General features: G+C 43.8%; 2 protein-coding genes across 5 annotated transcripts; one reads left to right on the forward strand and one right to left on the reverse strand.

Annotated features, from left to right (window-relative positions):
- Positions 1-1,213: 1,213 nt before the first annotated feature.
- Positions 1,214-7,701, forward strand: rexo4 (REX4, RNA exonuclease 4 homolog (S. cerevisiae)). Of its 3 annotated transcripts, none has more exons than XM_014127945.2 (9): positions 1,214-1,234; positions 3,185-3,415; positions 3,568-3,929; positions 4,210-4,362; positions 6,092-6,285; positions 6,464-6,552; positions 6,650-6,724; positions 6,834-6,908; positions 7,006-7,569. In XM_014127945.2, exons 1-9 carry the CDS (start codon positions 1,229-1,231, stop codon positions 7,153-7,155), a joined length of 1,335 nt encoding a protein of 444 aa, XP_013983420.1. In that variant the 5' UTR covers positions 1,214-1,228; the 3' UTR covers positions 7,156-7,569.
- On the reverse strand, positions 7,639-17,020 carry LOC106562965 (calcium channel flower homolog). 2 transcript variants are annotated; one of them, XM_014128117.2, is made up of 6 exons: positions 16,865-17,020; positions 16,299-16,471; positions 12,642-12,714; positions 12,383-12,508; positions 11,854-11,961; positions 7,639-9,457 (listed from the first exon to the last, which is right to left on the reverse strand). In XM_014128117.2, exons 2-6 carry the CDS (start codon positions 16,402-16,404, stop codon positions 9,370-9,372), a joined length of 501 nt encoding a protein of 166 aa, XP_013983592.1. In that variant the 5' UTR covers positions 16,405-16,471; positions 16,865-17,020; the 3' UTR covers positions 7,639-9,369. The 2 variants fall into 2 exon arrangements, with proteins under 2 accessions (XP_013983592.1, XP_013983591.1); XM_014128116.2 differs by having other exon boundaries at positions 16,299-16,977.
- Positions 17,021-21,054: the final 4,034 nt, after the last annotated feature.

Here is a 21,054-nt window from a genome sequence, read left to right on the forward strand (position 1 = left end):
ACACAAGCTTTGAGTGGGTGGGTAATCCCCAGGCGAAGGAGATGGGACTGTATTGAAGGGAGTTTAGTCCAACGGTAGCTATTCCTGTAAATCCACCATGGCTACTCCCGCCTCCAGTAGTTCATCTAGAAGTGTTGGAGAGACTACAGAAAGATAGGGAGGGTGTTGATCCATCTGATTTGTTTAAGAGACATCTGGATACTGTGTATCAGGATTTTGTGGCCATTTACACAGATGGCTCAAAAGATCCAATGACAGGACGTACTGGGTCAGCATTTGTAGTGCAGGAATGTGGGGTGGAAGTCAGGAAACATATTACAGATCGTCTGGCTGTATATGCGGCGGAGCGGATGGCCATACTGTTGGCCTTGCAGTGGGTGGAGGAAGTCAAGCCACACAGAGTAATTATTTGCTCTGATTCATGTGCAGTGTTGATGAGTCTCCAGTCCTTTAGCTCACGTAGCAGACAAGACCTGCTTTATGAGGTGCTACAAACCCATTGCAGGATTAGACAAATTGGTATACAGATAAGATTTTCTAGGGACCCAGCCCGTATGGTGTGGTGGGGAACGAGGCAGTTGATGTACTGGCTAAACAAGCGCTTAGAAGTGGGGATGTTGAGGTTGTAGTTTCAATGAGCAAGGCAGAGGCAAAAAGCCTGATATGGACAGTGATGGTGCAGAGATGGCAGGAGCAGTGGAGGCCAGGCATTTTTTTCAAGTACAGAGGAAGGTCGGGGAGGGGAGGATGGCAGGAAGGGACAGAAGAGAGGAGGCTAATTTATATAAGATTAAGGCTGGGACACAGCCAGTTGAATAAGACCTTAAATGTGATAGGAAAGCATCCAATGGGAAAGTGTGATTATTGCCAGGAAACGGAGACCGTGGAGCATGTATTGCTACAGTGTGGGCAGTATCAGAGGGAAAGAGAGAGGCTGAGATCTAGTATGTGGGAGAGAGGGATACAGGAAATTAGTTTAAAGAATATACTGAGTAGAACGTCATTAGATATAGTCTCAAATAGTTTGTTATATTTTTTAAGAGAAACGGGGCTGGCAGGTATGATTTAGTTTCTCCCTGTCTCTGGCCCACACTCCAGTACAGTAGGTGGCGGTAATGCGCCATAACGTTGGATGCCAATCGCCGATAAACCCCACTGAAGAAGCGGACTTGCTGTACGCATTGTATAAGCACGGCGTAGATTTGATCCATAGTTCGGGGAATGGGAAATGGTGGTGAGTAGCACGGATGAAATGGAGGAAATTGAGAAAAAGTTGGTGAAGCAACAGCTGTGCTGGAACGCAAACAATATGGGTGTCAGTTGTGATGATATAGAGCAGGAGGATGAGGGACAAGGACCGGAATGGTCGGTAGTGGAAAGATAGGAAAAAGAGAGATCATGATACAGAAAGCAGTGGAGCATCTAGTAAAGAAAGCATGAAGAGGGCCAAGGTTGGAAGCAAAAGTACTTACGTGTTGGTGTGGAAAGTAGTGATAGTGTTTGATGAGACCACAGGGCCTCACTTGCACCCTATCCAACTAACTAATGCCGTAGAGAAAGAGGTAGGTGAAGTGAAATTATCTCGGTTAATTGGAAATGGTAGATTGTTAATATTGTGTGGTAGCCTGGCTCCGCAAGAGAAGCCATGTCCCTGGTGCTTATGCTAGATTGAGGAGAGTCATCACTGGGGTCCCAATATCTATGTCTATGTGAAGGGAGGCAGAGTGATTGAGGCCAAAAGGTTGATCAGTAGGAAAGAGGGTCAAAGAAGTGAAAGCTTATCAGTGATGCTGAGGTTTGAGAAAGTCTTGCCTGGAAAAGTACAGGTAGGATTCCTTAGTTTCAATGTTAGAGAACTTGTCCCATATGCACTGCAGTGTTTTAAATGACAAAGAATGTGGCGTGTCGCTGCTCAGTGTAAAAGAAAGAATAGATGTGCCAAGTGTGGAGGGGCACATGATTACGGCGAAGCAATGTGAAGGTTAAGTGTTGTAATTGTGGGGGAGAACACAGTGCAGCATTTGGTGGATGCCAGGTACAGAGAGAGGCTAGAGAGGCTCAGAGATATAGGATTAGTCATGATGTATCATATGCAGAGGCCGTCAAACAGATTGGTAGAACTACAGTGCGGACTGATGGAGCTTACATGGATGTACCTGTAGTAAGTGGACCTACTGTCGGGGCTGGTGCTTCTGATGGTCCTGGCATGGTTTTGAGGCCTGTTCAGAAATCTTGTGCTCATGAACTTTGATAATGAATAAAATTGTCTTCATAGATTTTATTGGTAAGGTTATCAATACGACTCGGGATGTGGAAAGCAGAAATGCCAGGTTGAAGGTTATTGCGGAGACAGCAAAATAGATATTGGGGGTAACAGATTGAAATGGTTGTTGACATGCAGAACAATCCTAAGGGTGGAGTGTTTCAGCATGATATAGATAAAGTTTAATGGGTGTGGTAGAATGTGATTTGTGATTTATTTGGTTTAGAATTTTTTTTCTTCATGGTAGTGCTGAATTCAGCAGATCGTGATTGATCGTACATTCCAGCACAGTAGGTGGCGGCATGCGATTGTTTGCGGACCGCCATGATAGCATAGAAGAAATGAAAGAAGAAGTTGTTTCTAGGAACCAAGACCAACCCTCGTTTCCTGTCGGACATTCACATTTGTGACACACTGCAGAAGTACACATTTCAGCACGACGTACGGAAAGCATGTGTATATATATATCTGTTTGTAAAGCATAACGAGTTTGTAAGTATTAATTTAGGTATTTGTAGAGGTGAACTATTGCGGTTCAAACCGTGATTACGGATTAGTTGTATTATTATCATTACTTTAGCAAATGTAATTAGCTAGCTTATTTACGAACTAATGCTTGATCTCCTGATCACATGTTAGCAAAACTAGCTAGCAAGCTAACTTCATCCAAGAAGTCAATTTACTGAGCAACAGGACGTTTGAAGTATAGTCGGCTGTCACATATTAAGTCAAAGGCTAGTCGCTTAGCAATGTTTACTTTTTAAAATGAGACGTGAAGACTAACGTTATAATGAAAGTGCAGGCTGCCATTACACTGCAACTTGTCTTTAGCAGCTATAGTTAGCTAACGTTAGCTTGCATCTGCCTTCCACTCAAAAATTCCGAAGAGAAGAATTGACAGCCATATTTTCTCAATCAAAGCTCAGTCCTCGAGATATGATGTCTAAAGTCAAGCCAGAGAAAACGGACTCTGCTGCTTCTTCTAAAACGCCAGAATCCAGTCAGGACCAAAAGAAAAAGAAACCTGTAAAGAAAAAGTTTTTTGAACACACCAAGAAACAACCAGTGGCAAAAGATCAAGGTAAAACCAACGTGTTGCTTCCTCCGAAAGATGCCAAACAGTTTTCAGCCAACTGGAAAACGTTACTAGAGGTAAGGACTTGGTTATGACTTAGCTAAGTAAGAAATGTTGTGATAAAGATTTTGGCAAGATGATACAGACCTGAAGGCATTGGTGCAATGTCATTACTGTCTAAAATGGGATGTTATGATACTATTAAAGCTCGCTCATTCTCTACTTGCAGGTGTTCAAATCCAATCCCCTGCCAGTAAAAAATAAACCAGTTCAGCAGAACTCAAAGAAGGAAGTCCATAAGAAACCCACTAAAGACATTTCAAAGAAGGACGAGGTGGTGGTGGATAAGAAGCCTGCTAAAGACTTATCAAAGACAGTGAATGATGCCAAGCCCATGCAGGTGAACAGTAGGAAAGTAGGGAAGGACAGTGCCGTTCCCAATAAATCCCAGGTGAATGGGAAAGGTCCAGGAACATCGGGGACAGAACAACCCAAAGCCAAGAAGAAGAAACAGAACAATTCCCAGGTGGCAGGTAACACACAGATGAAGAAGATGAAAATGGAGGAAGTGGAGGAAAAGAAACCCACTGAGTAAGTCCGTCCAGTGTTACCAATATTGCTCATAAGCAAAATATCTGACAGGTGTGTGTGTGTGTGTGTGTGTGTATAACTATTGAGATTTTGACTTCAACAACCTCTCACTGTTGTGAAAAGCATGTGCACGGTTTGTGTCTGAGTGTTCAGTCACTTCTATAGGTTTTGATGCAAGTTTGACAACTGACTAAGGTCAAATTGTCACATTATTTCCACTGGCACCTCAGTGTTGGTTAATGTGTGTGGGGGTTAATACATATAATCTGTCCTCTACTAGATCGGACATGTGGTTTGATGACGTGGACCCTGACGACATTGAGGCCACAGTTGGGACAGAGGCAGCAGATATCATGAGGAAGATGCAAGGCACTCGGAAGACGGATGCCCAGACCACAGAGAAGGCGCTGGTCAAGGACAGGGGGTTTGAGGGGTAAGTTAGAGGACACCAGCAGCTCTTAATAGTAAGGTGTATATCTGCATGTGCTCTATGACAGCAGCAGCTGAGTTGGAAAAGTAGCGCTTGCTATAACAGACTACACTGCGTGCACAATTATTAGGCAAATTGTATTCCTCGGGATTAATGTTATTGTTGAACAAACACAATGCTCTCAGTCAATCCAAAATGTAATTGAACCTCAAACCTGAATGTTTAACAAAGGAAAAGTGAGTTTTGTCTTTCTCAGGGAAATATGTGTGCACAATTATTAGGCAACTAAATTACAAAAATAATTTCTCTCAACTCACTTGTTTATTCTCAATCTTTAGAGTAAGTGTAACAGATAAGTAACACAAAATGACAATTATATAACATTTTTGGCCTTTTAAAAATATTCAGTGACCAATATAGCCACCCTTATTTTCAATAACTGCCATGAGCCTTCCATCCATGGAGTCTGTCAGTTTCTTGATCTGTTCATGATCAATTTTCACTGAAGCAGCAACCACAGCCTCCCAAATGCTGTTCAAAAAGGTGTATTGTCTTCCATCACTGTAAATCTCATGTTTGAGAAGGGCCCACAAGTTCTCAATAGGATTTAAGTCAGGTGAGGGAGGGGGCCAGGTCATTATTTAGGCATCTTTGAGGCCCTTGCTGGCTAGCCAAGCAGTGGAGTTTGACGAAACAATCTTCCAGAAACTGACAGTAGGTTTGGGAGTTGAGTTTCAGTCCATCTTCAACCCAAAAAGGTCCAACTACCTCATCCTCAATGATAGCAGCCCATACCAGTACCCCTCCTTCACCTTGCTGGCACCTGACTCAAAGTGGTGCCCTGTGTCCATTACTGATCCAGCTACGGGCCCATCAAGAGTCACTTTCATTTCATCTGTCCATAAAACCTTTGAAAAATCTGTCTTCAGGTATTTCAGGTATTCTTTGCCCAATCTTGACACTTCAACTTGTGAATCTTATTCAGTGGTGGTCTTGTTTCAGTCTTCTTGACCTTGGCCATGTCTCTGAGCACTTGACACCTTGTACTTCTAAACACTCCAGGTAGGTTGCAGTTCTGGAATACGGTGGCACTGGAGGATAATGGGTTCCTGGTAGTTTGACGTTTAATTCTTCTCAAGTCTTTTGCAGTTAATTTGCGCCTTTTCTTCCCCATGCGTTTTTTGCGCCCCAGTTGACTATTCGCAACAAAACGTTTGAATGTCCGGTGGTCACACCTCAATAGTTTAGCTATTTAAAGAGTGTTGCATCCGTCTGAAAGGCATTTAACATTTTTGGCTTTTCAGTGTCAGTTAAATTTCTTTTTTGGCCCATTTTACCTGAGGTAATGAGGCTGCCTAATAATTATGCACACCTTGATATAAGGTGTTACTCACTTTCGCCACACCCTCCCTCATTACACAAATACATATCACCGGAAAATGATTAAATCCAATAAGCATTCAAGTTTATGTGGTTTGGAGTTCGAAAATGTGAATAGAAACAATGATAAGATCAGAATACTCACTTGCCTAATAATTGTGCACGCAGTGTATATGTCCAGATCCTAGATTAGCAGTCCTACTCTAAGACACTTTGTGGATATGGGCTCTGAGCTTACTTCACCATAAGTACAGAGCAGAATGTTGTTGGCTCTCTTCAGTCACTTGAATGAAATGATTTCTCTGGTGTGACCAAGGCTTTTTCTCTCCCTGTTCATCATGGCACCCGTCAGCCTAACCAAGGCGGTAGCTATGGACTGTGAGATGGTGGGTGTGGGGCCAGATGGAGAGGACAGCATCGTAGCCCGGGTCTCCCTTGTCAACCAGTTTGGGAAGTGCATCTACGACAAACACGTCAAGCCCACAGAGAAGGTGACAGACTACAGGACAGCTGTCAGCGGCATCCGGCCAGAGAACATCAAAAACGGTGCCCAGCATGAGCCAAACTCAGACCTTTTTTAACACTATATTAATGTTCTTATGATGGCGTTGGAAACGGCAACAAGCTCACTAAACCCTAAAACAGTTGTCTTATTTTTGGACTAGATTTTCTGCGCATTGTTTTCAAATGTGACTTGTGTCATCAATGCTGTTACATGCTGCAGGTGAGAATGTGAAGACTGTACAGAAAGAGGTGGCTGAGATCCTCCAGGGGAGAACGCTAGTGGGACACGCCATTCACAATGACCTTAAGGTACACTTCTATGATATAACCTACACTAACTAAAACCTGACTTGACTTGAGATCATTGTCAACATTTACATAAACTTTTCATACTGAAATCTTTCAGATTTTGCTCTTGGATCACCCAAAAAAGAGAATCAGAGACACCCAGAAGTATAAACCTTTCAAGAAAATTGTGAAGGTAAAGACAGGTTTTTTTTTGGGGGGGGGGGGGCAGGTATTATGTGTGACAGAAGGGGTTATAATAACACTATTTGAGCAAGATATGAACATTGTTATTTTCTTTTCAGAGTGGTCGGCCCTCTCTGAAACTCCTGTGTCGGGAAATACTTAACGTCAAAGTACAGCAGGGAGAACATTCATCCGTAAATCAGCTTTTTGTCAATATTTTTTTATTTTCTAGATCACAAATATACAGTAGTCCTCTGTGAGCCATAGCCAATGTCTGAGAATGTTTTGCAGGTCCAAGACGCCCAGGCGACTATGAGATTGTACACGATGGCGAAGAAAAATTGGGAAGCAGAGATCAAGGCTAGTCATAACAACCCAGACTTAACCAAGAAGACCAAAGAACCAAGGAAGCCCAAATCAGCAAAACTCAAATTAACCTGACTGGTTCTGAAGTCTTAACTGCATCTGTCTGTCTAATGGGACTGTGGACTAACCATTGACTAGGTGCCACAGAACAGGTGGCTTGACTGAATTAATAACAAGTGTCTTTGGGAAGTGGAGTGAACTCGCACATATGTCTTAGTGAAGAGTCATTTTAGGAATCTCGTTCGTTGACTCATAAGGATTGCACAAATAAGTTTGTTCAAATCCCACTCAGCCCAGATCACTCATATCTTAGTGCTCCTCCAACTATGCATCGATCTTTAATTCATTGTCTGGTACATCCTCTTCCGTGTTCTTTTTGTTCAGATCGGGTTTTAAAATGTATTCTCATATCTAACATCCACAAGTTAGGTTTAGCGAAGATGTTGCATTTGAGGGCTTTAACATGAATTAAAAGTGTGATATCTTCAATCACATGCAGTATGTAATGTTTTTACACTTATGTGCATGGATCATGTAATAACTGGGAAAAGTCAGGCATTGTTTAAAAGGCAGAATGTTTTTATTTTGTCAGATGGGGAGAGAACAATACCATATAAGCAACAGTTTGTGTCCTCCTTTTGAAGTTCCAGATCATCATGACATAAATAAGTGACAAACTAAATTCAACATCAACACACAGAAGCATATGCACACACTCCTGACAGCAAACTACAGGTCAGTTCTCATTTCTGCTGCACGGGCAGGCAACCTGTTAACGTTTAAGATTAACGCTTCCCTTCTACGAGCCCATTGTTCCATAACACTATTGTGTAGCTGTGCTGTATAGTGTAGCCATGAAGGACTTCTGTGCCTAGAGATCATGATAAACTAAGGATTAGTGTCCCTCCTGTATATGGGCAATAGAGATCTCTGGTTTATTGCATGAAACATGCAGTCAACCCAGTTGCTTTCTGTGTCAGGGAAGGTAACAGTGAAGCTACATTAGACAGCTGCTAACATGCTTATGTTGCACATTAATGAACTTGAGCCTAAATAGTATTTTATATCGTATGCCTTAGTGATAGATTATCGCTGGTTTTCCTGCAGTGTTTCATTAATTTTTACAAAAGCTGGTTCATGTGGATAGTACCTTTGCATTGGTTAAAGTGACCTGCAATAGCATGTTAGCTAGTTATCCAGTATCTAGGAAACAAAATAGGCCTACCTGAGAACTGGTTGTGGGTGACCATTTCAACGAGTAACTAAATTATTTCCAATCCAGAGCTAGAGTGGGAAATAATCCCAACAGTAGCATGTTGCTGTACAACACATTAGTACCTGTGATCAGAGGTTGGACATAGCATTGTATATTTCACCTGACTGAGGGACAAAGGCAAATCATGGCTCTGTGTTACACACTAAATAGTCCCTGAATCAAGACACATTCCCTCAGTCCTTTAAAGCATGGTTCCATGGGGCAGATCCCACTACTGTATGTAGGTTCACAAACATTCTGAGGTGGCATAGATCAATCAGGTTCTAGAAGAGAACACCAATAGCATTTGAAAGGTTAAGAGGTGCTAAAGCAGCATAGCTATTCAACTCACATTCATAATCTGGTTTTCTCAAGATACACGCAACATGCAGCTGTTTGATTAGAAGCGCATTTTTAGAACGCAGCTCTTTTACATGCACTGAAAGCTGTTCAGATTCACGGTTACATCATTGTTCCGTGTCCGAGGTCCTCTGTAGGTACATTAAACCTAAACATCCATTGTATATCGCAAGTAACGGATATAAAACAAAAAAAGAGGACTTGTTATCTTTGGGTTTACTGGATGGAATGGATATACGTTTGGGATAACTCTCAATGGATCAATTTCCGGCGGCACAATGAGAGTAACATGATTTGGGGGAAAAAAACAAAGCTTTCACTATCGCCCAGGTTTCTTGAAAGGCGGTTTGGCTAAGAGGGTACATAACTTTTCCTACTTGCCAAAAAGGGTAACCCCGGTAACCAGGAAAACAAAAACAGCACACAAAAACAGCACAGCAGCTAAACCTTTACAATAAATGTCATGGAAAACAAAATTCACACTAAGGACCAAACAACATTAAATATAAATGGAAAAATTACACCAAGTAAGACATCAAAGATGCAGCCATTTAGGTAAATAAATAAACTCAGTAACTGAGAGGGAGGAAAGGAGAGGAGCAGGGATGACATCATTGTCCCTTGGTTAAGGATAGTGTTCCTCTGTGGAAAGGGATGATGGGATAGCCATCTCACTATATTGACCCGTCAGTCGTCCCGGTCATCTTCTCCTCATCCCCCTGTTTCTCGTGATTCAGCCTGGCGTAACTCACCGCATCGCCCCTGAAAGAAGCAGGGAAGAAAGCATGACAAGTCAAATCTTATTTGTCACATGCGCCGTATACAACAGGTTTACCATGTAATGCTTACTTACAAGCCCTTAACCAACAATGAAGTTACGAAAATATTTACTAAATAAACTAAAGTAAAACATTTAAAATAACAATGATGAGGCTATATACAGGGGGTACTGAATCAATATGCTGGGGTACAGGTTAGTCGAGGTAATTTGTACATGTAGGTAGAGGTAAAGTGACTATGCAAAGATAAAACAGCGAGTAACAGCAGTGTAAAAACAAAGAGGGGGGTGTCAATGTAAATAGTCTGGGTGGCCATTTGATTAATTGTTCAGCGGTCTTATGGCTTGGGGGTAGAGGCTGTTAAGGAGCCTTTTGGATCTACACTTGGCGCTCCGGTACCACTTGCCGTTCGGTAGCAGAGAAGTCTATGACTTGGTTTTTGGAGTCTTTGCCGATTTTTGGGGGGGCGTTCCTCTGACACCACCTAGTATATAGGTCCTGGATGGCAGGAAGCTTGGCCCCAGTGATGTACTGGGCTGTACACACTAACCTCTGTAGCACCTTCCGGTCGGATGCCGAGCAGTTGCCATACCAGGCGATGCAACCGGTCAGGATGCTCTCAATGGTGCAGCTGTATAACTTTTTGAGGATCTGGGGACCCATGTAAAATCTTTTCAGCTTCTTGAGGGGGAAACGACATTGTCGTGTCCTCTTCACATCTTTCTTGGTGTGTTTGGACCATGATAGTTTGTTGGTGATGTTGAACTTAACTCTCGACCCGCTCTGTCGATGTGAATGGGGGCGTGTTCGTCCCTCCTTTTCCTGTAGTCCACAATCATCTCCTGTGTCTTGTTCACGTTGAGGGAGAGGTTGATGTCCTGCCACCACTGCCAGGTCTCTGACCTCCTCCCTATAGGCGGTCTTCATTGTTGTCGGTAATCAGGCCTACCCCCATTGTGTCATCAGCAAACCTAATGGTGGTGTTGGAGTCGTGCTTGGCCACGCAGTTGTGGGTGAACAGCGAGTACAGGAAGGGACTAAGCACCCACCCCTGAGGGGGCCCTGTGTTGAGGATCAGCATGGCAGATGTGTTGTTGCCTACCCTTACCACCTGGGGTGCGGCCCGTCAGGAAGTCCAGGATCCAGTTGAAGAGGGGGGTGTTTAGTCCCAGGGTCCTTAGCTTAGTAATGAGCTTTGAGGGCACTATGGTGTTGAACGCTGAGCTGTAGTCAATGAACAGCATTCTCACATAGGTGTTCCTTTTGTCTAGGTGGGAAAGGACAGTGTAGAGTGTGATTGCATCATCTGTGGATCTGTTGGGTCGGTATGCGAATTGGAGTGGGTCTAGGCTTTCCGGGATGATGGTGTTGATGTGAGCCATGACCAGCCTTTCAAAGCACTTCATGGCTACCGACATCAGTGCTACGTGGCAGTAGACATTTAGGCAGGTTACCTTCGCTTTCTTGGGCACAGGGACTTTGATGGTATGCTTGAAACATGTAGGTATTACAGACTCGGTCAGGGAGAGGTTGAAAATGTCAGTGAAGACACTTGTCAGTTGGTCCGCGTATGCTCTGAGTACACGTCCTGGTAATCCGTCTGGCCCCGTGGCCTTGTGAATGTTGACCTGTTTAAAGGTCTTTCTCACATTGGCTACGGAGAGCGTGATAACACAGTTGTCCGGAACAGCTGGTGCTCTCATGCATGCTTCAGTGTTGCTTGCCTCAAAGTGAGAATAAAAGGCATTTAGCCCGTCTGGTAGGCTCGCGTCACTGGGCAGCTTGATTTCCCTTTGTAGTCCGTAATATTTTGCAAGCCCTGCCACATCCAACGAGCGTCAGAGCCGGTGTAGTAGGACTTAATGTTAATCCTGTATTGACGCTTTGACTGACGGTTAGTCTGAGGGCATAGCGGGATTTCTTATAAGTGTACAGATTAGTGGCCCGTTCCTTGAAAGTGGCAGCTCTAGCCTTTAGCTCAGTGTGGATGTTGCCTGTAATCCATGGCTTCTGGTTGGGATATGTATGTACGGTCACTATGGGGATTAATTATTGTCAGATTTTCCAAAGAGAACAGGGAGATGTTAAATATAATGTTGAATGACAGATTCACAGGGTTACTTTTTGTCACTCAAGGTTATAAGGAGTATGAACAAAGCAGTTCTCCTGTTACAAGACGTTACATTATTTTACATTTAATGAATCTTGTTACTGATTAATAACACCTGAAAATCTAAAAGTTGATTAAGAAATTTGAACTGAAAGGGGAAAAAGTGCGAGAAAGAAACAAATTACATCTAAAATACATACACTATGTACACACACACAGTACATTCAAACCAAAATGTTATCACTGAAGTGTAAATAGGAAAGTCCTACTTTTTGCCCAGGGAGGCGAGACCATAGAGGACTCCTGTAGCGAAGGCAATGGCATTCCCAAACAACGTGGTGATGGAGAAGCTCAGGAATATGGGAAACAGTGCCATCCTGGAAATAAGAAAAACGTGGATTGATTACAGAGAATATGAAGTGTTTTTCAACTGTGATATAGGAAAAAGTGCCATCCTAAAAATAAGACAAACGGGGATTGATTGATTACATCAGTGTTTCCCAAACTCGGTCCTTGGGACCCCAAGGGGTGCACCTTTTGGTTCTTGCCCTAGCACTACACATCTGATTGAAATAATCAACTAATCATCAAGGTTTATTTTTAATCAGTTGTGTAGTGCTAGGACAAAAACCAAAATGTGCACCCCTTAAGTGTTCCGAGGAAGGAGTATGGGAAACACTGGATCACATTAAACCTGTAGTGGGTTTATCAACTGGTTAAAGGTTAATTTAAATTCTAGGCCTAGACAAATGGACAGGTGAGACCTGTGAAGCCAGCAGGTCTCAGTCCAGTTCTTACCCACAATAGAAGAAGGCTTTCTGCCATGGCTTGAATTTGTCAGCTCTAGCCGCCACTGCATTCGCAAACTCAATGAACTGGCAGCAGAATGGGACTTCACACAGGAACAACACAAAGGCATTCAACCTTGAAACAGGAGGAGGACGTTAACACGGCACTGGTGAATATTTTTACACACACACACGAGCAAACACACAAAGGCACACACACTACTGGATGTAGGCATATAAGGATCATATTGTGGAAGACTGAAACTTACACCATCCATACTCCAGCTGCGATGTTTAAGGGGTTGACAGTGACACACATCCACACTCCTGAGATGGCACATGCTTCAGTGGGAGAGAAAATGATATTACATGCAATGTTACATTTCTCCTTATGCAACCAGATCAAGTACATACAGGCACAAATAGGGATACCATGAATACATACAGACTATAATAAAAGGAGGCTTTGTTCAGAGATGAGAAATAGTGGTATTACTCTGACGAAACCTTATTCATACAAACTCAAATCAAATAAAGCTTAACTAGAAACCACAAGGGCCTGCATTTGCCATTTAAACAAACATGGTTTTGATACCAGGGAAACCACCACAAGAGGCTCAGCTCTTCTCTGGCAGAGAGCTATATTTGAAACAAATAGGAGGCAGATGATGGGTATTAATCAGAGTTTACAGGCCCCCTGCTAAGATCCTACAAGGCCCCTGCTATACACTGCCTGGTTGGCTCTGCTGGGTGCTACCAGTCCAGTGGCCACACTGTGAGCATGATTAGGGACTCAGACAATGAACAGATGGGATACTTACTCGTATTACATCCATTGTACTGTGTACACACACAAGCTGGTACAGTCTTAAGTAAATTAATTCACACAGCATCTCATCAATGATGAGACAGCTCATCTTGTCTTTTGTACCCAACTTTGATTTTGGCAAAATTATTAACTTGTGGGGTTTGAAACCATTTAAAGATGCACTATGCAAAAATTGCTAAAGCCATTTCCTGGTTGCTAAAATTCGAATAGTTTGCCTAATTTCAGTTTGTGACAAAACAAGCACATAAAGTGTAGCGAATCATTGTACCATCTAAACCGCTGTGAAATATTTTCCATAACCGACAATATTGTATTTTCAGCTGTTTGAAACTGGTGTACAAAACCGAAAAAGAAAAAAAAACACGAAGCATAGAAATAGCGCTCTTAGAACAGATCTGCCACTTCTTAGACATGCTTTTAATGAGAACGACACATCTATAACTCCTATTTCTATGTGAATTTGGTCAGGTCACCCAAAAAGTTACATACTGCAGCATAAACAAATCTTGAAAACACGGCTCAGGATTTCTATCAGGAGAGAAACCTTACGCTACTAGTTGATGGAAATAAAAAAAATTAATTGACTCCCTTTTTCTCCCCAATTTCGTGAAATCCAATTGGTAGTTACAGTCCTGTCCCGTCGCTGCAACTCCCGTACGGACTCGGGAGAGACGAAGATCGAGAGCCGTGCGTCCTCCAAAACACGACCCCCTGCTAAGCCGCACTGCTTTTTGACACACTGCTCGCTTAACCCGGAAGCCAGCCGCACCAATGTGTTGGAGAAAACACTGTGCATGCGACCGGCCCGCCACAAGGAGTCGCTTGAGCGTGATGAGACAAGGACATCCCGGCCAAACCCTCACGACGCTGGGCCAATTGGGAACAAACCCAGGTCTGTAGTGAACGCCTTAAGCACTGCGATGCAGTGCCTTAGACCGCTGCGCCACTCCGGAGGCTCGTGATGGAGATCTTATACTAGTGTGATTAAATGAAACGTTATGATACCAGACGAGACCATTCAGCTAGCTAGCACACTCATGCCATATAATCACAGACACCCACACACAAGACGCACATACATGCAGTACTCTGCAGCAGCTAACATCAGAGGAAGCATATAGGACCTATCCTGCACTCTGATTCTACAGCATGCTGAATAATACAGAGCCCATTGACTATGCAACGGTCCTGCATGGGAATGTGATACAGCGGCCAATACTCCCGTATCACAGCCACAGCAAGGCAGGAAAGGGATAGGTGGGAAGGGAGGGCAGGGCTGCAATAGGCCTAATGCTGGGGAAGTGCAACGTAAGCACAAACATCAACTCTGTGTCTCACACAATGACTGTATATATGAATGGACAAAGCCATTGATCATGTGTCACCATACATTCCTATGTGAAAACTCAATGGCGCATTGAAGCCAAATTAAGTCGGTTATGATGGCGTCTCACGGAGACATGACATGTGCAGTTTGAGCTAGTCCAGAAAGTGAAGCAATTATTGGTACCTTGATTGAATTTTTTATTTATTTACACGAAAACTGACCACGAAGATTGCTATTTTTCCATTCACTGTAAATGGGGGATCCTGTTTCTGCTAACAATGCCTGCAGTCAGCCTTGAACTTCCATGGCTTTAATAAGAAGGGTAGTCTTCTCCCCTGGTCTCACACGGAGTCCCTGAGGGAAGATGTACTCTAGCAAACATTCTAAAATGGAAGCTATCACTGAATAGATATGACTTAGAAGATGTGTGCCAGTCAGGCAAGCAGACAGCCTATGATTGTGCCCATTCCCAGCCTCCTGGTGCAGTGAGGGGACAAGGGAAAAGGGGATACCTAGTCAGTTGCACAACTGAATGCATTTAACCCGACCACTCTGAATCAGAGAGGTGCAGGGGGGCTGCCTTAATCGACATCATCAGCCCCCGAGAAGCAGTTGTCGGGGGTTAAATGCCTTGCTCAAGGGCAGAACGGCATATTTTTTCCACCTTGCCGGTTACTGGCTCAACGCTCTTAACCGCTAGGCTACCTGCCGCAGAACACGTGACCAATGGGTTTAGCACTGTACAGAGAGATGTGGGGGTAGAGTGGTGTGCCAGTGCTTTGTCTGGGCAGACAGACAGGCTCAGTGAGGAGACTGAAGGCCTTGACTAAAACACTGTAATATTTCAAAGAAAGCACATCCACAGAGCTTCCTAAAGAGAATATAGCCTCATTATCCAACAGCACAATACTCACAATTCTGTGTGTGTATCAGCAATACTCGTATCACTGCCTGGTATGGCAACTGCTTGGCCTCTGACCTTAAGGCTCTATAGAGGTTGGTGCATACAGCCCAGTACATCAATGGGGCCAAGCTTCCTGCCGTTCAGGACCTATATATAAATTGTTCTCTCTACAACCGCACGACAAGCGGTACTGGAGCGCCAAGTCTAGGTCCAAAAGGCTTCTACCCACAAGCCATAAGACTGCTGAACAATTAATCAAATGGCCACCCGGACTATTTACATTGACACCCCCCTCCCTTGTTTTTACACTTCTGCTACTCGCTGTTTATTATCTATGCATAGTCACTTTACCCCACCATACAAATTACTTTGACTAACCTGTATCCCCGCACATTGATTCAATACCAGTACCCCCTGTATATAGCATCATTATTGTTATTTTATTGTGTTTATTTCTTTTTCATTTTTTACTTTTGTTTATTTAGTAAATGACTACTTATTGAACTGCATTGTTGGTTAAGGACTTGTAAGTATGCATTTCACGGTAAGGTCTACACCTATTGTATTGGGCGCATGTGACAAATACAACTTTCTTTTATTCGATTTTAGCCCATGTTAAATAAATAAACAATCTAAATGCTTCTTTGTGAATAGGCTAGTATGCCAGGAATAGGTCATGAGGAAAAACGTTAAACATGCTTCATGATCTGTCACTGTCATGAAAGGCATAGACCCCATTAAAAGATTTAGAGACTGTAGACGTGGAAGCCGGGTGCGCCAGGACCGATTAGAATCGGACGGTCGTGTATTCAGTCAGCAGGTGCAACCACAGTAGATAAGAAAATGGATGGTTAGCTTTTACTTACATACTCCGCCCAGGACCCCAGCGATTTTGCAGAGCCATCGATACCACCATGACATGCCATCATCATCGATGACAGGTTTTGGAGCTGCTGCCTCGTCGGAGTTCATTTTGCCCCAATAAATGATTCAGTGACTTCCCTTAGTCAATTGAACAATGGCCATTGGCTGGAGCTCACTAGGACAACAAAAGCTAACGTTACCTGGCCAACGTCAATGATCTTGCTAACAGTTGACAAAAACATATATTTCGTGTTAACGATAGCTTTGATCGTGTCTCTACTCTGGCTAGCTAGATTGATAACAATCTATGGTGGTTATCAACTGAGCATGGTTTTGTCTTCAAGATAGCTCATATAGCAAACTGGTTAGCTTAGACGCTAACGGTTGCCTCTGTCGCCAAAGCCTGTTAGCTTGTGTCACTGCCAGTCGCCAAAGCCTGTTAGCTTGTGTCACTGCCAATGTCTACCAACTTTCCTATCCAACAAACTTGCCAGTTATCAGTTTTTCTTTCAAATTATACAGCTACCATTATTCATTTACACCATTACAAAATTACGATTATTACGACCTGCTCTTTCCGCTGTTTCTTGTCCTGTCTTCTTCGGTGGGGTTTATCGGCGGTTGGCATCCAACGTTATGGTGTTGTACCGCCTCGTACTGTACTGGAGTGTGGGCCAAAAACAGGGAAAAACTAAATCCTACCTGCCAGCCCGGTTGTCCTTAAAAAAGATATCAAAATATTTGAGAATATATCTACTGACGTTCTACTTAATATACTCTTAAAACGAATTTCCTGTATCCCCCTTCTCCCTCATACTAGATCTTATTAGATCTCTTTCACATTTAAGAATTTATTGAACTTGCTGTGTTCCACCTTTAATCTTGTAAAAATAGCCTTGCCTGCCCCGAGTATCTCTATTCCACTGCTCCTGCCATCTCTGCACCATGAAGTCCACCTCTGTCCATATCAGGATTTTTGTCTCTTCCTTGCTCATTGAAACTACAACATCAACATCCCCACTTTAAGTGCTTGTTTAGCCAGTACATCAACTGTCTCATTCCCCTCCACCCCCACATGGGCTGAGACCCAAGTAAATCTTATCGGTTTAATCCTACCATGGGTCCTCATAAAGCAGGTCTTGTCTGCTACGTGAGCTAAAGGACTGGAGACTCATCAACACTGCACATGAATCAGAGCAAATAATTACTCTGTGTGGCTTGACTTCCTCCACCCACTGCAAGGCCAACAGTATGGCCATCAGCTCCGCCGTATATACAGTCAGATGATCTGTAATACATTTCCTGACTGCCACCCACATTCCTGCACTACAAATGCTGACCCAGTACGTCCTGTCCTTGAATCTTTTGAGCCATCTGTGTAAATGGCCACAAAATCCTGATACACAGTATCCAGACTTCTCTTAAACAAATCAGATGGATCAACACCCTCCCTATCTTTCTGTAGTCTCTCCAACACTTCTAGATGAACTACTGGAGGTGGGAGTAGCCATGGTGGATTTACAGGAATAGCTACCTTTGGACTAAACTCCCTTCAATACAGTCCCATCTCCTTCGCCTGGGTATTACCCACCCACTCAAAGCTTGTGTTCTGTCTTCGCTCATGTTCCCAGCATTCCTGTAAAATCCCTTTCACAGGATGAGACACCCCATGTCCCTGTAGGTTGACCCAAAAATTAATTGCCAGCTACTGTCTCCTAATCTGCAATGGCATATCCCCCATCTCCACCTGTAGTGCAGCCACTGGGGACGTCCGAAACACCCCACTACATATAGTCCTTGCCCCTGTATGACATTTAGCCTTTCCAATGAGGTCCGGGCTGCCGAACCATACGCTATACTGCCATAGTCTATTACAGATCAGATCAATGCAACATACATGCTCCTCAATGAGGAACGCCCAGCTCCCCACTCCTTCCTTGTCAGACAGCGCATCACATTTAGCACCACTGAGTTTTCTCTACAAAGAACCTGAATCCCCACATTAATGCCCACCACTCTACCTCCTCAATTGCTTCCTGTACCTTCCTGACTATGTATGGCACATTTCTTCCCCTCTTCCATGAGACCCCATCATCTACAAATAATGACATCCCAACATCTGGCTGTACCTGAGAGTAAACATCATTTATCATGATTGAGAACAACAGAGGACTAATCACGCTCCCCTGTGGTGTACCATTATCCACCAGGTAGCTGCTTGATAGTGACTTTCCCACCCTCACCTGGATAGACCTTTCAAACAGGAAATCCTTTATCCAGTTGTACATTCTTCCTCCTGCCCCCATAACATCAAGCTTGATTAACAACCCCTCCTTCCACATCATATCATACGCCTTCTCCACATCAAAAAAGACAGCTACAACAGTCTCCTTGTTCACCTGAGCCTTCCTGACCTCTGCTTCTAAGCAGAGCACTGGGTCCATAGTTCCCCTTCCCTTCCTGAACTCAGTCTGATGTGGCGATACTAGCCCCCTGCTTTCCAGGAAGTAAATTAGCCTCTCCGTAATCATACATTCCATAGTCTTACATACATGTGATGTTAAAGCTATTGGCCGATAGCTTGTTGGCCTCGTTGGGTCCTTCGCTGGCTTCCGGATTGGTACCACTACTTCCAGCTGCCTTGTAGTTTCCCCTCCTCCCACACTGTGTTGTACAACACCAAAACCTTATCCAGTGCCTCATCACTAAAATGGGCCAACATAACATAGCATACCTCATCTTTCCCAGGTGAGGTTAACCCAGCCTTACATATTGCCCTTTTTACCTCTGCCATGGTAAATGGTGCATTCGACACATCATTTACATCCTTCCTCCTATCCAGCACTCCAGGATGTTCCTCTCTCGTTCTCTCTCCCCCTCCTCTGACAAATTTGCCGAGCTATGCACTTCGACAAACGTTCTGTTACTGCCACATCCTTCCCACTCGTCAACACTGGATAATCCCACTCCCCTCTGACCCCACTCATCCTTTTAATCATCCCCCACACTTCTCCCACAGGTGTCGCCCTTCCAATGGTGTCACAGAACCAACGCCAACATGACCTATTTGCCTGAGGGATAGTTCTCCTCACCAGGGCCTGGGCCTGCATATACTGGATCAGATGTTGGAAGTTATGCATCCTTTTCAGTACTCTAAATGCCCTGTTCCTACTCCTCACCATTTCCCCTCACTCCTCCGTCCACCATTGGACTGCTTTCCTCCTCCTCCTCCTCCTCCCTGAACTGTTATCTGTAGTCTCAGTAGCTGCCCCACACAAATGCTGTTCTCACCCAGTTATTCATACTATCCACATCCCCTTTCATATCCACCCGAGCCATCACCTGCTCTCTCAGCTCCTGAAATGTATCCCACTTTGCCCTTCCAAACACCCACCTGCGTACTCCATCCACTGACACTTCCTCCGGCCTACTGTGCATACTATGGGGTAATGATAACTCCTTACTGTCGACTCCTCCCATACCTCCCACTCACAGATTCCTGACATCGCACTAGACACCTGAGTAAGGTCCAAGGCAGAGTCTTTCCCTGTGGCTACACCAATCCTCATCCCTCGGGTCATCATTCAGGCACACCAGATCTTTAATTTCTATAAATTTTTCCATCACTTGACCATTTCCACACTATGAACACCCCCACAGCTGCAGCACTTTGGTTGTACATGCTCCCCTCCATACATGGCACACCTCTTTTTCTCTTTACAGGCTGTTGCCACATGCCCAAACCTCTGGGAGTTAGAAAATCTTAAAGCCTTTGGTACATAATCCCTCACATAGTAACTCATACAGTATCAGTCAAAAGTTTGGACACATACTCATTCAAGGGTTTTTCTTTATTTAGACTATTTTCTACATTGTAGAATAATAGTGAAGACATCAAAACTATGGAATAACACATATGGAATCATGTAGTAACCAAAAAAGTGTTCAACAAATCAAAACCTATTTTATATGTTAGATTCTTCAAAGTAGCCACCCTTTGTCTTGATGACAGCTTTGCACACTCTTGGCATTCTCTCAACTAGTATCATGAGGAATGCTTTTCCAACAGTCTTGGGTTGAGGTCAGTCAGGTGATTGTGGAGGCCAGGTCATCTGATGCAGCACTACATCACTCTCCTTCTTGGTCAAATAGCCCTTACACAGCCTGGAGGTGTGTTTTGGGTCATTGTCCTGTTGAAAAACAAATGATAGTCCCACTAAGTGCAAACCAGATGTGATGGCGTGTCGCTGCAGAATGCTGTAGTAGCCATGCTGGTTAAGTGTGCCTTGAATTCTAAATAAATCGCAGACAGTGTCACCAGCAAAGCAACCCCACACCATCACACCTACTCCATGCTTCCCGGTGGGAACCACACATGCGGAGATCATCAGTTCACCTACTCTGCTTCTCACAAAGACACGGCGGTTGGAACCAAAAATCTCTAATTTGGACTCATCAAACCAAAGGACAGATTTCCACAGGTCTAATGTCCATTGCTTGTGTTTCTTGGCCCAAGCAAGTATCTTCTTCTTATTTTTGTCCTTTAGTAGTGGTTTCTTTGCAGCAATTCGACCATGAAGGCCTGATTCACGCAGTCTCCTTTGAACAGTTGATGTTGAGATGTGTCTGTTACTTGAACACTGTGAAACATTTATTTGGGCTGCAATCTGAGGTGCAGTTAACTCTAATGAACTTATCCTCTGCAGCAGAGGTAAGTCTGGGTCTTCCTTTCCTGTGGCGGTCCTCATTAGAGCCAGT

Source organism: Salmo salar, chromosome ssa11, assembly GCF_905237065.1.
Source record: "Salmo salar chromosome ssa11, Ssal_v3.1, whole genome shotgun sequence".
Lineage (NCBI taxonomy): Eukaryota > Metazoa > Chordata > Actinopteri > Salmoniformes > Salmonidae > Salmo > Salmo salar.